Here is a 16,696-nt window from a genome sequence, read left to right on the forward strand (position 1 = left end):
CTACCACATTTTTCCTAAATACCGAGGGTCCAGTCTACCTTGCAGTGGACTCAGCAGGTCACCACTGACTGGGCTGCAAACCAGGCTATCAGCAAATCCAGCTTGCCCCAGTGTCCGACTGATGGGGAGGCTGTGCCTTTGGAGAAAGCTGGCCTGGCGATGCTCTGCTTGCTCGCCACTTTTCCACCAGGGATTTCTGCCTGCCAAGATTTACAAGGCCAGTCCACAAGATGCCAGAGGAGGAGTTAACCTGCCCTGACAGAGTGGTTTGGTGCTTCAGCTGATGAGGCCTCTGATGGCACTCGGGCTCCTCTGCTTGACTCAGCCGGCAGCTCCACAAGAGAGGGTGTCACCATCGGGATCACACACGCAGGCAGAAGGCAGATAGGAATAGTCAACATAAAAGCCAATAAATTCGGTGGCACTGGAGGGCTCCAGCACTGGCTCTGTGCCTCTGCCACTGTGGTCAAGCCTTGACCCAGCTCTCCCACCCTGTCCCTGCTGCTCGTAGCTCCAGGGCAGGGCTCTCTTCCTCCAGAAAATCCCACTCTGGGCTTGAGGAACTCGCCTCTATTTTGCACTAAGATTTCATAGAGACAAAAGACTCCCTCCCCCTTCTCCCCCAGGATCAGGGCTCCTGGCCTGTCTCAGATTACACTTCCACTGGGGAAGGGCTGGCAGAGCAGGCAAAGGAGGCACCAGTGCCGACCACAGGCCAAGCTCTAGCCCAGCCCTGCGTGCTGGTTAGTCACTTGCACAGGTTGTTCCTGTTCTGCAGAGCTCTGCATCCTCTCATTCACCCTGCAAAATCCTCACCTGACAAGGTAAGGGCACAGCTTGCTTTAAAACTCAGTGCTCACAGAGGGATCTGGTGTCCAATTCAATGTGCTATTTTCTTGGTTCTTAAATTCCAAGTTGCCTTAGAATAAACTTTTTTTCCAACTGTCTTCATTGAAAATAAGACCTCAAGTGGATTAATCTTCCTTTTCTTTAAAGGGTGAAGTAGGTAACAAAATTAATTAACTGCTCAGAATATCATCTGCACAGCCACCTCTTATCAATCCTACATATTGAGCCATTGCTACCCAAAAGTCACACTGTACAAATTCTGCTTTTGTCAATGGATCACCAGTATTGTACATTGCATGGTCCCCACAAGTCCCCTTTTGTCCTGTCCATCACTACATGCTCAAATCACAAGACTGAAAACGCTGACTGCACATTCTTTACAAACATATTACTGGATCCCATGGATGGTCTGAGAATTTACAGATATGCTGCCATCCATATGTGTCCCAGTACTAAGAGACACTTATTTTTCCTCTCCTTGTTATAATGAAAACATCACCCCTCCCCTCAAAGAAAAAAAAAGTTAAAAAAAAAAAAAAAGAGTAGTTCTTAGCTTGATTTCAGGAAGAACAACTAAGACAGAAAAATCAGGTTCAATACTGGTAAGCAGCTGATCTGTATTTTCATGTTTAGTCACATTATATATGGCTTTCTTATACCAGAGGGGATACTTGACAAAGGCAACATTTTCTCTATTTACCCCGAAGTTGCTTCTGCAAACTCTTTCCCAAGACCTCACAACTTGTAACATGAATGTTCTAATAGTTACATTTAATGTTAATGAAGTGTTTAACTCACCTGAATAGTACTTCAACAATACAAGGCATGAGGAGAGAAGCTGAAAAGGAAAGTTTTTTATGGGAGCTGTAGACTACCTCTCCTGAAACAGTCAGGAGTCCTTCCAGCTGCTTAAGAGAACTTCCACACCTCTGTTGTCATTGGAGTGTCCAAGCTGGAAGTGTAACAAGGCATCTACCCAGCGTGCAGCTGATACCTGGAGGGAAAATTGCCTTCTCTCCTTCAGCCTGTGCTCTGCACACATGCACTGGGCTGTTTTACACCAGAACAGCTTGGTCTGTGAGACAACTGTGTTCTTGAGACCAGCACTGCAAGGTACTTCTGTCTCCAGCTGCTCATTTCTACAACACATGTGGCAGCAATTTCTGCTTTTTTAGATCTGATCTGCTGGCTACCATCCAGCCTTGCTAAAAAGGGACCAAAAATGAAGGCTGCAATTCTCCAGCTGTCTCTGCCCCTTGCATGATAAAACAGGAATGTAACTGGATGACTCTGTGTCAGGAAAACTAAACAGATTTAAGCAATACAGGGGAAAAAAACCCACTGAAACTCAAACAAATCCTGTATATGATCAAAAAAAGTTGCAATAAAATAATAACGCAAATTAGTACTTGAAAAGTATCTGCTGAAAAGCAGAGTGGGGAGATTTCAGACTGGGATTCCTAGAGGTTTTTCCTCCTCCCCACTCTTCCCCTCTACCCAGCTGCTTGTGATGAAATGTGAACAGTCAACAGCATCCTTGCACCTGTGTCCCTCAGCAGGCCGAGGGGAGAATAGCCTGGGAATCAATTTCCTATCAGAACACCTGGCACTGGGAATCTGTCACCTTGGCTGGAATCCAGCTCAGGAAATTTCTACCAATAAATATCAAACTGCAGCATGCAACAAACAAACCTACCCAGCAGCATTATTCTGCTGTCTTTTTAAAGAATAAAGAGAGCTGAACTAATATTTGACTATATACAACAACTTGCAACATGTTTAAATCACACCTGCAAAGGTACTGATTCTTACACCTACTGTGGAGCACCTGATCCAAAACCTCAAACCAGTTAGAATTCACTCCTTAGAGACAACTTAAAACCAGCAGGATACAAGAAATCATCAAAAGCAGCATCACATTTTCAAGACAAGTTCAGGTATTAGATAGAAATTCAAAAGCAACATTCCAAAACACAATTACCACCAGACACACAATGCCAGGTGAGATTTGGTGTGTTCCAAAGCTCTGGTTTATACTCTGTGTGGTGATGCTGTGGATTACATAGAGGATGAATAAATAAGGGAAATTGGTTTTACTTGAAAGCAATGCATTTTGTAATTAGAGCTTTTTACTATAACCACTTTTGTGCAATACATCAATGAAACTCAATATGCAGAAACATAAAAGCTTGTTGGGAAAACGCTGGCAGTTTCAGCTGAGTGAAAGTATCCAGTATTTATGGCATCTTTATTGTCACACTGCATGGCAATATTCAAGTCCCAGCTGAACTTCTGCTTGACCCAATTCTGCTTTCTGAAGATAGCAGAAAGTGTTAAGTGTAGTGACTGTGCCACCTACACATTTAGCAATCTGCTGCTGGCTGTAAGACTCAGTCACTCAAAATGAGTTATTTTATCTTTTATATTTTAAAATAGAAACTGCACTGAACAAATGCATTCAAGGTAAGAACCTGACCTGGGTACACAAACAATACAGAAAAGCAAGAGAAAAACCACATTTTGTGCACATTCCTGACAAAATTATCAGTGAAAGTTAACTGTCACGTAAGTCCAAACATATTCACACAGTATATTACGCAGCAGAAAGATGGACTGGAAGCCATTCCTCTCTCTCAAAGCACTTAAACACTGAAAAAGAAGCTCTGTTAAAGGACTAGGCTTTATAATGTTAGATACTGAAAGAACTCAACTGTAAAAGCTGGATCTGTGGAAACCCCCAGACACCAGAGAGAGAATTCCAATCTCTCCTTTGTACACTCAGGGCATTCCAGACTGAGGCAGAGGACACTGGACAAACCAAGAACTGGGAAGTCATTCTGCAATCCAGGAGTCCTCCTGCAGCAGTGCCCGGGCACTGGGTGAGTCAAGAAAACCCTGGGTGTCTTCATCATGGCACAACATGCAGCAGGGCTGGCAGCAGCCCCATTTCCTGCATGCCACCCTCAACACTACAGAAAGCTGGCAAAACCTCACCATGGCCAGTTTCTGTGTAGCAATGGAACTACACACTTGTGTCTTCTCACTGTCCTAGCAAAAGCAAAAGGGCCTCAAGAGAGCCTCTGTTAGCCTAGGTCAGTCTGCATGCATGTAGCACTTGGATCTTTCTTCCCAGCCTCATCCACAGACATCCACGGGGCTGAATGTAACTTTGGAAGGGTTAAACTCATTAATTTGCCCTCATTAGACTAAATAGCAAAGGGGAGGGAAATAAGTCTATAAGCAGAGATCATATTCCATTTATGGGCCTGCTGTAGCAAGGCTCTCTCTACAGAACAAAGCAGTCCAAGATTTACTACTTCCTATAGAGCATCTGTGATGATTTAAGGAGTCCAAACAAGTGGGATGCCAAGGCTCACTTTCAGCAGCCTTCTGCCAGTAACTGGGACATAACAAACAACTCAGAAGTGCAAAGACCATAAGGTGGGAAATGTGGACATGAAATACAAAAACTTTGTTCATAAATCAAAAGACAAAAGATTGATTCTGCAAAACTCCCTTACAAAACTCCATACTCGACTCAATCTTCCTTAGAATTAGTTCTATTTCTGGGAATAATCCTAAGAAGCTTTAGCTAATAATACACAGCATCAATGTGGGTCATATACAGAACTTTGTGCTGTTTGGCCCAGCAAGTCACAAAGTCTGTAAGAGGTGCCTGTTCTCCCTCAGATTATTTGTGCTTCAGGAGACTGGTCAAGCTCTGTGTAGGCTGTAAAACCTTTTCTTATTTTTTTTTTCCCGTTTTTCTTTGCCCCATTTAATTTCCTTTCCAACATAAATGCAGACTGTACATAATATCTGAAGCACTGTTACATCAAACCAATATGGAGAAAGATTACAGTCATTCTAACAAATACTCTTTTTCTTAAATATTGTAAAAATCTGTATCACTCTAGCAACTGTCTCACAGGGCCCCTCACTGAAGAATGAGATGAGGAGGCCTGCTTGTTTTAACAACTGCTTTCAGCTAATCAATTTAAGGTAAAAATACCCAAGCAAAATATTTCAGACGTTTCAGTGTGCCTAAAATGTTGTTATCTTAAATTCTAGACTTATTTTCTTGAATGTCCACACGTACTGCAGAAATTCAGGGACAAAGTATTTCAGATGCAATTCTTTCAAGTCCATTTACATAAATGGTGCTTAACGTCAAAAATTAAACATGCTGTCAACAATCTGTACAAAGGTAAAGGTGAAAAATATAATTTGATTACAAAAGAATTTAACACCATCTGTACACCACAGATAATGCTTTTCATAAGATAAATTTATCACCATCCTCATTCAAGCATTCTGAGAGGTTATCTCCCAAGTTCTAAAACATGTATTTTCTGTGTACTTATATACAATTAGTGTTTTTATACTTCCTACTCGACTGTGAAGAGTTCAGGTATTATACAATGACTCAAATGAGATGAATGAGGGGGAAGCTTATGCATGTTACTTGAATGAGAGATATTTCACTTGTCTAGCTCCAAAAGAGCCAAGAAAGGTAAGTGATAAAAGCACCAGCTTAGACTCTTTTGAACATAAATTCAGGCATTTTAATGTGTATCTTATTAAAGCTACATGAGTTTCCATGTAGGTTATTCATACATATTATGGCACTTAAGACTTTCCTAACAGGTATTTAGTTACCTAGGACATCTAGGCTAAAAAAGGAAACATCTGCTAAAAGTAACCATTTCTGTAAGAAAACACTTCCGTCCCAACTTTCAAACCCCTTAATTTTCCTGAAAGTTGCACCAAAATACAACTGTTGATATTTCACATTCTTTGAGTAAGTTGCCTTTGACAAGGAAGTCACATGAACTTGTGAGTTTCCATCTCCAGGGATTTGTGGCACAAAGAAAGGCCACCTTACCCATTCTCAACAAACCAAGTTGTGTCCCACTCCTTTGTAATTACAATGTGCAGTACAGTTACTTGTGGATCCATTTTCTTGTTGGACTGAAGTTTTAGCAGTAATTACCCACTTTGGCAGTCCAAATTTAAACCCAAGGCAGCTTTTTCTCCATGTAAGGCATTATTTTGACATCTGCTGGCCCGGTATCCATCTTAATATACTGCATTTGTTATTAAAAAGGAGTATATATATTAATCCAAAGATAAGAACAATTTAGTGAAACAAATGACACACATTTAAAACAGGCCCATGTATTTTCATATAAATCTCAGAACTCTACCAGCATTTTGGCAGGTTTCTATTGCTTTCTTAACTCATCCGAACTGCTGTATATTACAAGGCTTTAATACAAGCAGCTTTGGGAGCAAAAGTTGTATTTGGAAGGGAAAAAAAGTTGTGACAAGTGAAAACAAAAAAAAAAAAATCCAAGAAGCTGTTTTTTAAAAAAAACTTTACTTGTAAAATTAAGCAGCATGCTACTTTGTGATTTATATTTGAATTTAAAAAGACTAATTAGACCGAAATAAAGACAAAAACCGAAAAATGTCAAGTCTATAAATAATGAAAATTTTGATTCCACTAGACTTCAATGAAAAACATTTGGTAATTAAATACTTGCTACTGTTTGTTATGTTGATGAACTTTATTAGGGTTAAAACTATAACAAAGTTCATCCTAAACTTTTCGCAATGCAAAATTATTTTCACTCGAGGAGTGTCTCAACTTGAATGCTAAGAATTACAAGCAATCTTCTGGAGCAGACACATTCATAAAACTTTATACATCTTTTGGAACTAAGATATTTATACTACTAAAATCAAACATGCATCACTTCCCATACATTCTGGTATCATGATTTATATTACATTATGTAACACCATTCTTCTAAACAGCAGCAGTTTATCATACGTTTGCTCCATTTTCTTTGGATTTCTGATCTTTATCTTCGTTCTTCACAATGTCCTTCAAAAGGAAAAAGGGAGAGGATGAGAGGAACTGTAGAAGCTGTATTTCTCCTGCAAACTGTAAAGCAGCATGAGACATAGGCACTGTTTGTATCTTTAAAGTACTATGTGAACTGGTATCCTACTCAGTTTAGTTATAATCAGTTCCAGTATCTTCCTGAAAAACTGGGGGGTAGAAATGCTCTGGAGCTTCTGGGTTTTGCTTAAAACTCATTTTACTGAGATATTCCCACATACTGAAATAGTTGAATTCTGCCTTGAAAAAGTACTCTTGACCAGTCAAACAGAGGAGCAGATTTGGACTGCTGGGGATGGATAAGATCAGGACAGGAAAACATTCAGAAGTTTGAGATCTACATGAATATTTATACCTTTTTAAAAACACCAAAGTTAGGAACATATATTGCAGGTTAAGAAAAAAATACATTTAATTTGCTACCTTTCAATAATCAAACATTAAGCTTCTTCTCTATATATGTTAAGATGCTCCTGCCCTGAACTCATGTCAAAAATGTTTTTATATTCAAGGGTTTGTTTCAATAAATAGTCTACAGAAGTTTGCAAAAAAAAAAAAAAAAAAGGAATTAAACAATTCTAACCTGTTTGAGAACACTCTGTATTTCATCCATAACAGTAGCTAAATTTTTGATTGTCTTATTCAGCTGACCCTCAAATTGCAATTTTTTATCATCTGACGTCTTCAATTTTTCCTGCAGTTGGCCAAGGTCGTTTTTTACTTCTTTTAGCTCCGCAGATAGACTTTTGTTAGAATTCTCCAGTTGTAGTATAGTTTTTTCATCCTCATCTTAGGAAGGGAAGAAATGAAAATGTCAAGTCACTTCCAGTGCTGTGTACTTTGCATCTTAATATTCTTACATTCTTCTTTGCATCTTAATATTCATACAAATATTAATATTTGTATGCAACACTATAACACTAATTTTTAAAGAACATTAAAAACTGAACTGAATTACCATTTGATAGTCTTTAATTCTGACTACATTTGAAGTCTTGCATTCCACTTGAATAAAATTTAGACCACAAATATTACCCAAATTTTTCTACTTAAGAAGTCTCAGTGCCTTGCACCCCTGTAAGCTGCCTTCAAAGTAACATCCTACCTGTTTTTTCTTCTAGTAGCTGCAGCTTTTGCTCTATCTCTGCCCGCACCCTTTCACTCTTCTCCAGCTTCTGTAGGAGGCTGCCCACATCCACCATGGCTCCGTTGTACACGATGAGCCCCACGTTCTCCTCCACGGCCTTGCACTCCTGCTTCACCGCGGGCGACGGCAGCAGCAGCCGGTTCCCTGCAGCGGGTCAGCAGCACAACGTCACCCTGGGCACCAGCCTCACACACTCCTCAGGAGAGCAGAGACCCACACGTGCTGGGCTGTCCTCAGTAACCACAATGTCACCCTGGGCACCAGCCTCACACACTCCTCAGGAGAGCAGAGACCCACACGTGCTGGGCTGTCCTCAGTAACCACAATGTCACCCTGGGCACCAGCCTCACACACTCCTCAGGAGAAGAAATACAGACTCAAGGTTGCTGGTCTATCCCTCACACCTCTCTCCTTCCCCTGACCCAAGTTCTCCCTCCTGCCAAAGAGCAGCATTCTCCTTCAAGACATCATTCTATGCCTCTTTCCTGCAGGAATTTGTCTTCAAAACTCAGGCTCCATTCTACTACCTGCAGTTCTGAGGCTTCTGACTTCAAAATTAATAACGTGGGAATGATGTTTATCAATATTGAACATTAACCTCTGTCCTCTTTCCTGTTCCAAGATATTAAGATTTATGCTAGAGTTGCAACATTATGTGTTGGAAGCACAAAAAACCCTGTTACTTTTGAACATTGATGAACATAAACAATGTTCATCAATACTGAACATTAACCTCTGTCCTCTTTCCTGTTCCAAGATATTAAGATTTATCCTAGAGTTGCAACATTATGTGTTGGAAGCACAAAAAACCCCTGTTACTTTTGAACTGCCAAAGATTTACTTTTCCAAACTGGCTCAATTAGTTTCTGCAAGCAATCAAGTACTTCAGAACTCTCATTATCACACAGAAATAACTCTTTGGAAGTTTATGGGGAAAAAAAAAATACCACCTAACATATCTTCCTGTAGCTCTTCAGACTCCTCTTGGTTTTCTTCATCTTTAGAAGTATCTGTTAGTCTTCTGTAAAAGCAAGATTCTCGAAGCACTACTTTATTAAGCAGCTTCTTGACCTACAACACATGGAAAGAAATAATGGTGTTATTTAATACCCAGACATCCTGTTACCTAAACAAGAATGGTTTAGCTTGGAATACTTAAAAGAAATTGCATAGCTTTTTGAACTTTAAAATACTGGGGCTTAAAATGCAAATGAACTAGGAAAAGAATAAATACAATTTAGAGACAAAAGATACATATACAGTATGGGTATATTGTAAGCTGCAAACTTCACCTTTTCACTCTCAGTCAATTTACAAAACATTAAACTCTTATTTCGTTGTAAATATGAAGTGGCTGTATAAAAATAAGAGATCAGGTATGTAAGTAAAGCCTTTAGAAGCTAAATTACATTTCTCCCACTTAAAGCAGTCCTGTAACATTTGGAAAGTTTTTTAGTAGTATACAAAACCTGAGCACGTGACAGGTGAAGTCCAAGAGTGTACAGGATCTCCTCCATGTCCTTCTCCAGAAGGTATCCACAATGACTTTGATCAAAATAAACAAAAGCCATCAGGAGATCCCTGTTAACAGTTACCATCTGGGTCTTGTCTTTCTCCTACAGAAAATTGATGATGGGCTCATTAGAGAGTTAAAATATCATTTCAAAAATATACCAACTTCTGACTTAACAAAGGTTTTTTCTCTGTTCATTTTATTGTTACTTTAAGTCAAGTAATTAATATTACTAACAACTACCTGCTTAGATCATGTTATTTAAGACTAATTTAACCTATATATGAAAAGTAATCTTTCAGTATTTAGAAGAAATACATCACAATGGATAGAAATAGCTGGTAGACACAATTTCCTTTTGTTCATGCTAGTATGTAAAAAATGGTCATAGAATTAATCTAATTATAAAATAGGAAACATCCCTTCTGCCCTCAATCATTTACTTAACGGCTGTTTTCACAGGGAAAACAGGTCTTATAATAAAAATAAAGCTAAGCTGTAATTAGGACACCTCTAACAAGGTCTATGCAGTCATTAAGAAAGGTGTTAATTACTTTATCTTTAGATGCCCTCTCTTTGCAATGTTTATTTCCCTCTCTTCTGTCCTCCCGTTTGTTCATTTCCTCTTCGTCCCGGTCTGCAAAACAGAAAGAAAATTCAATATACCCACAGCAAACAATTATATAACCATTAACAGAATACACGTTGTCACTAAAGAAGTCCACATAAACCCCCAAACATCTGCAATATACCTCCCTGAAAAATAATAAAAAAATGCAATAAAGTGAGCCCTGTTAAATTCTAATTTTTCTCTAGTCTTATTTTAACATAAGCCATTTATAATTTTTTCCCTGTGTTTGTTTCACACAAGCTGAAATAAATGCTAACTAGGCCAAAATGAGCGCTGCCAACATCTCCATTTATTTAAGTGGTGTGCAGGAAATTATCACCATTCTCCCTAATGAGGCTTGGCAGAGTCTGCATTCAGCTATGGTTATTCCTATTCAAATTCAGTATTATTTACTCTCAAATATTTCAAATAGTAAAACCCATATACACTATGTAATTAAAACCATGGGTTTATACTCATGTTGAGTGAGAGATTACTCTTCCTATGACTTAGATTCTCCAAGAAGTTACAGATCACATCACTTACTAGATGTGAATTACAAATGGCAGGTTTTTTGTCTAAAGGTAGGCAGTACAGTAAAACTAGACTGAAAGAGAGAAAGGGATGAGACAACTGCTGCAATGGATTTTGGCGTGCAGCTCTGTACTTTATGTGCAAGCCTTGGGTCAGAGAATCATGTGCCAAGTTCATCTTTAAGCTCACCCTCCTTGTGAGGAAAACTTGGGAAAAACTATGTATTACAACACTTGGCTAATTTTACCAACCCTTTCCTGAGAACCAATCGCTTTCTCCTGCACCTCCATGGCCTGCTGGGTTTTCTCAGCACCTCTTGACTGGGAATGGCACAAGGACAGATTCTGGGAAGCAGCAGCACTTGTACAAAACAGACAAGCCCAGGCCACTCTTACAGACAAATTATAAGCAAATAGGAGTTATTCTGGAAACCACAGTTTTTTAAGGCTGGTGCAGTACTCTGCCAAAAACACAACTGAAAATGCTGGGAGTGCAGTATCTACACAGTTCAAACCCACATGTCTAGCAAATCCTCTCCACAGAAAGGCAACTACCCAAAGTACGAGCCAAAAAGCACACACAATATTTTACACCTTTCTGAATCCCTGAGCAGGGGAAGAGCTGCTACCGTTGCCTGCAGAGTCCTCCAGACCCTTTCCCTATTTTTTCAGGCTAACACAACTCCACCCCAACAAAAAACAACTTGTAGCATGTGCTGAAGAGCACCCACACTACATTCTGTCCTAGCTAAAATCAAGGTGGCATTCCAGAACTGAGGAGTAGGAAGTTAGGCATGTAAAAGTGGCTTGGTTTTTCAGAGGTGCTGAATACTCACATCTCCTACTGACTTCAATGGGAGTTGCGAGTGGTCTGCATTCTGAAAAAAATAAAACCACTTCTATATGCATGCCTTACTTAGAGCACCACAGCTAGCTCATATTCACTATGTTCACACAATGCCTGGTGTAAAGGTACTTACACTTTACGTAGAACTGGTCAAATTTACTAAAATAAAATTAGTTTAATAATGCAATTTTAAATTGTTTAGTTCCAGTGCGTTCTCCAGCTTGAAAGAACATAACCAGTGATGATAAAAATTTGTTAAAGGTCACAAAATTTATAGTTCAAGATACCTTCATCTTCATCTTCAGCCTCTTCTGCCTCCATTGGATCGTATTCTTCTTGATTATTGTCATCTTCCGTTTCTTCTTCATCTTTAGAATCATCTTTCCTTTTATCTTCCCTCTGTAACAAAAGTTCCTAAATATTTATCTAGTCAGAATGAAAACCCAGCAAAATAAAAACCTTATTAACATTCAGTTAAAATTTGCCTACATTTATGTTTAGTCACCTAAGAACATAGATAGAAATTTAAGTGATACAGCTGAATGTTAAAATACTCCCAATACATCTGTAAAAGTTTTAAATTACTGAATATCATTGAAACATATTTAAATAGATCAAAATGTCAAATCAATTAACATTGATATTAATAATTGATATTGAAAATTAATATCGATTGTAGAGCTGAGTTTTTGAAAGCAATAATGTAAAATTTAAACAGAAACATTTTACTATTTATCCAGACAGGCTAGGACTGCATATGAACTAAATGCAGACCTTCTTTTCATCTCTCTCTTCTTTTTTATCTTTATCGTCTCCAGATTTCCTTCTTTTAGGTTTTGGATCATCCGTTTCATCATCTTTTTCTTCTTTTTTTTCTTTTCTCTCATCTTTTTTGCTTTTTTTGTCCTTTTTGTCCTCTCTCTCTGGGAGAGAAATCAGTGCTTTGTAAATTCTGACACCAAAATCTCTCTGAAGCATTTCATTGAAGAGCTCTGCAAACAATGATACCTGCACATAAAGAAGAAAGAAAAGAGAAGTGACAAAAAGTTTTAAAATATGTATTAAAAACTTATATAATCGTGGTAAAATAGCTATGAGGTGCAATTTTCCCAACTTACACCATATCAGAACTTTATGGAGTGTCAGATTTCTTACTATCTGGTTTGAACATGGAATCCTTAAACAACTTTACAAATTCCACTCAATACCTTTAAACCTGTGGATTCCTCTGGATACCACGCAGTGAGGACACTGCTGTCGTACCACCTACCAAAGACTCGGCAATGTAGAAATTTTCACACGAAACTCCAAAGAAACAGGAAGAGCTAACTGCAGCACTGCTGTGGTACCTCAAAGGAATGCTCTTTATTATCCTCCAGTCTGTAGTCCAGAAGAACACTCAGAGACATGATGCTGCAGTCAAACTTGCCGCTCTTGGCTGCCCAGTTGGGGTGCACGATGATGGCCGGCTCATCCGGCAGGATGTAGCGCCGCTCCCGCCGCTGACGTTCCAGCTCCTCCTGGCGTTTTCTTTCCTCTTCCTAAAAAGGGACCGAAAACCAACATGGAGCATGTTCCAAAGCTGAAGTTTCAGCCTCTACATTAGTTTTTGGGATTCACTGCTCTCCTGAGCAAAGGAAAGCCTAAGCTGCTGAAAGCAACGCACGGCTGTACAGCACAGCACGCTGTTTACTCCTTACAAAGGAAGAGAAAGGCTTCATACCTCATCTCTCCAAAGACACCCAACACAGCTCTAACAGGTACCAGATGACAATTTATCTAACTCCTGATTATGGAAAATGCTATCTCTATAGATATACCTGATGCAAATGAAATGAAGGGTTACAAAACATAAAATGTCATCATCTTACTGATTGCCCAGAGACAAATACTGAAGTTTCCTGACTACAAAAAAAAAGTCATGGCAGAGCTTGTGCTTTATAAAAAGCCAGCACAATCACAGCTCCCCTTCAATCCTAAAGAAAGCTGTGACAAGAAACCCAAGCTAGTTGAACCCCATCCAAGCTGTGGGAGAAGGCAGCAGCAGCTGACAGAATTAGCAAGCACGTGGCCTTTCCTCCCTCAACAAGGTTTACAGAGGTATATAAAAATATAAAACTTCCTATCATCCCATACAGGTTAGCAGGTAACAGACAAAAAGGCAGGTTTAAAAGCAACTAAAGCAAAAGCCATTCTCCAAACATTTCTGCCCCCTTTCTGTGGTTGAGCTTTGGCCTTGCAGCACAAATTTTGTTTATCTTTGTGAAATAGCAAACCAGACTAAGCACTGCAACTACAAACCAAAAAACTGAGAAATTCCAGTACACAGCAAGTATCCAAAAGCAAAAATTAAAGCTTCATAATAAGGGAAAACAAACCCAAGCAAACCACCTGCCACATGAAGAAGCTGGACTGAGAGACACAGAGGCTAACAGAACTAAGCAACTGTTTTTCATGTAGGTTTAAGGAGTTAAGGAATTCTTAAGTGTTCACTCGTCTTGAGCATGGCTTTTCTCAGGAGACTTGGATTTATTTTTCCTTAGATTTAAGGTCAAACATTAATTCAGACACCCTTAGTGCAGTGGTATATTTAAGCTGATTTGGCTATAGAAAGTAATTCAAACTGGCCAAGATTTCTTCCCAATTCAGCAGCTCAAGGCACAGCAAGAGTTCCCAGTACAGTCACCTGAGAACAACAAAATCCCAGCAGAAGTAGGCACATGCCTCTACTTTTTACGCTTATACATATTTACAAGAATGTTTAATATATTTAATGCATACTTAGGACTTAAAAGCAAGTAAGTCCAAATCCTAACCTCTTTATCATCTTCAGATTTCCTATCCTCCTCCTCTTCCTCTTCTTTCTCAGACTTCTCTAGCTCCTTTTGCTCTTCTTTTTGTTCCTCTACTTTCAGCTGCTTTGTCAGTCGAGCTATCAGCTGAGATTTCAGTCCCTTAGAGCTAAGGGTTCGACTTTCTAATTCTTTGCGAAGGTCATTTACCTGGTAAATAAAAGCTTTGTGAGTGGTATCAAGCAGTGACATCACAAAACATTTGATTAGTAGAGAAAATGAGGTAAAAATCAACAACACCGAAAAGTCAACTGTATTTTTTAAACACGTGCTGAAAAACACTAATAGTTACTGATAAAACAAACATATTACATTTAAATTGATGTTTTCCACAAAAAAACTTCTTTCTGAGGAACTTTTCACAGAGGTAGGGAAGGATTTTGTTTAAGTAAAACAGTTTATTATTACTATTGCTTTTGAGGAAACTTTTTATTATGTCTCCTGACATAGTTTAAAAAGGCAGTAATTGTACAAAAATGTATCACTCAAGTATTTTAGACCCCACATTTTTTTAATGTGAGTAGTAACCTGGCAGATTACAGCAGAACTCTCGTTTTCCATTTAATGTACCATACGTGATATCCTTTAATTGTACAAAGTACAGAATAGATTCAATTAGCTGTATTCTACCTTCTACAACCAGGAGTCATCCCTGCATACTGTGATACCACACCTAGTACCTATAAATTAAGCAAAACACTACTGAAGTTTTCTTTCTCAGTTAAGGGAACATACAGCTGCATTTCAGATCATGTCTTAAAAGTGAAAAAGTACAATGGAATCAAATTTTCAGAAGCGTTTGTTACCTTCATTGTTTTTGGATCCAGTTTAGACCAGTGCGTAGGCGTAGAGATCTCTTTAGCTTCCCCATCATCCTTTTCCTCTTCATCCTGACAAACAAAATTTCAAAATTATCATTCAGAAAGCTTGAAAGCATTTCAGTTATTTTTTAAATTCTGATGCTGATCTGTGCAAGGTCACAACTGTTTCAGATAGTCTTCTCCTAAAGTTATTATTTAGACAAGTTCACACACACATTCTACCACTTTATAAATGATCACAGTGCCACTCAGCCAATACAAGCCAGATCTGTGGAACACAAAAGGGTGATAAGCAACACCACAAAGGATATTGGGGTTACACAGACACTGCTGGTCTCCAGTAACCACACAGTGGGTGATCTTCCCCCACATTTTAAATCCCCCAAATTACTCTTTGTTCAGTCAGACCTTCCCTTATTCCAAGATGCTGATCAGCCACGTGGCCTGAAATTCAGATGTTTCAGACTAGTGTTTGTTCAATTTCAAATATCACAATTAGAACTGGCCACAAGAGAGAATTTAGAAATTTCAGAAAATGGCAAAATGTTTGAAGACAGCTATTCATAAACTGAATCTCACTCAACAACTGGTCCCAGATTCCAGCAACTATGTCTACGATAAAAAATTTTCTGCGCATCATAAGCACAATTTAATTCCGTTTGTGATATCAGCATACACATTTAAAGTTAGTGAACTAGCTGAAATAAAAATAAAAAGCAACATCCACTACACTGCTGAAAGCTGGTTTACCAGTCATTGTTACCAGTTATGTTCCTCCTATGTATGTATGTAGTGTAGTATGTGGTGTGCATTTTGTGCCTGTGTTCCTGTGCCTGTGAGAAGCAGAAATAGAAAAAGGGATTAGCGTTCAGTGCCTGTTCTCCATCAGCCTCCTTGCGTTCACCCTGAAGCTTCTCGACCAGCTGCTGCTTGTATCCTCGGGAGAGGGTTTCCCACTCTGAGCGGGTGGGAAGGCAATGCCAAACATCCGGGAAAAATAAAACCACTGTCTCCACATGAGCTGGAACTGTACGCCCCTTGTGGGTCTCCTCAGGGCGATGGTAGCGAATCTCTGCAAAACGGTACCTGTTGCAAGGGAAGAAGCATGTTGGAAAAAAAATTCTACAATACATTTTAAAGAGCCTAGATCACTTGTAGCACATCAAGTAAAGAAATTTTGCTGCAAGACCTTGAGGTTTATCTAAAGAAAAAAATTATGGAAGCCATATTTTCTCTTTTGGCACACTTGTAAAAAGGTATCGCAACTGAAAAGGAGGAAAACCAACAAAATGCTTTTCATACAACTTGTTGTTTAGCCCAAGTAGGTTTTATGTGCAAATAGAAGTTGTTGAAGAACTTCAGATTTAGCATACAATAGGCTTTCCTGGTATTGGTACAACTACAGTGAGTGTTAACATAGGACAGAAACTCATCAAGAGAAAATATGGCTGTATAACAAACGGCTATTTATTTGTAACAAAAGAATAATGAAATGAAGTTCTCTTGACGATCCTCTCCAGCTATGCACAAAATGAAAAATATTTTCAACGCACATTCATTAAAAAAATTACAGTATAACATGTCAAAATAAACCCAGAATTTTTAATTAGTTCTTA

General features: G+C 38.9%; 1 protein-coding gene across 7 annotated transcripts in view; it reads right to left on the bottom strand.

Annotated features, from left to right (window-relative positions):
* Positions 1-3,257: 3,257 nt before the first annotated feature.
* Positions 3,258-16,696, bottom strand: part of CCAR1 (cell division cycle and apoptosis regulator 1) — a 28,928-nt gene continuing 15,489 nt past the window's right edge. For 5 of the 7 annotated variants that reach the window (XM_053983351.1, XM_053983355.1, XM_053983352.1 and 2 more), the window contains 13 exons: positions 15,956-16,166; positions 15,066-15,149; positions 14,224-14,409; positions 12,757-12,948; positions 12,182-12,415; positions 11,695-11,806; positions 11,397-11,438; positions 9,972-10,054; positions 9,374-9,520; positions 8,855-8,975; positions 7,863-8,048; positions 7,341-7,546; positions 3,258-6,739 (listed from right to left, as the gene is read on the bottom strand). In XM_053983351.1, the coding sequence (XP_053839326.1) occupies positions 6,680-6,739; positions 7,341-7,546; positions 7,863-8,048; positions 8,855-8,975; positions 9,374-9,520; positions 9,972-10,054; positions 11,397-11,438; positions 11,695-11,806; positions 12,182-12,415; positions 12,757-12,948; positions 14,224-14,409; positions 15,066-15,149; positions 15,956-16,166 (1,864 nt within the window). In that variant the 3' untranslated portion in view covers positions 3,258-6,679. The remainder of the gene's footprint in view (positions 6,740-7,340; positions 7,547-7,862; positions 8,049-8,854; positions 8,976-9,373; positions 9,521-9,971; positions 10,055-11,396; positions 11,439-11,694; positions 11,807-12,181; positions 12,416-12,756; positions 12,949-14,223; positions 14,410-15,065; positions 15,150-15,955; positions 16,167-16,696) is intronic. The other 2 variants (XM_053983354.1, XM_053983357.1) reach the window with 1 other exon arrangement.

Source organism: Vidua macroura, chromosome 8, assembly GCF_024509145.1.
Source record: "Vidua macroura isolate BioBank_ID:100142 chromosome 8, ASM2450914v1, whole genome shotgun sequence".
Lineage (NCBI taxonomy): Eukaryota > Metazoa > Chordata > Aves > Passeriformes > Viduidae > Vidua > Vidua macroura.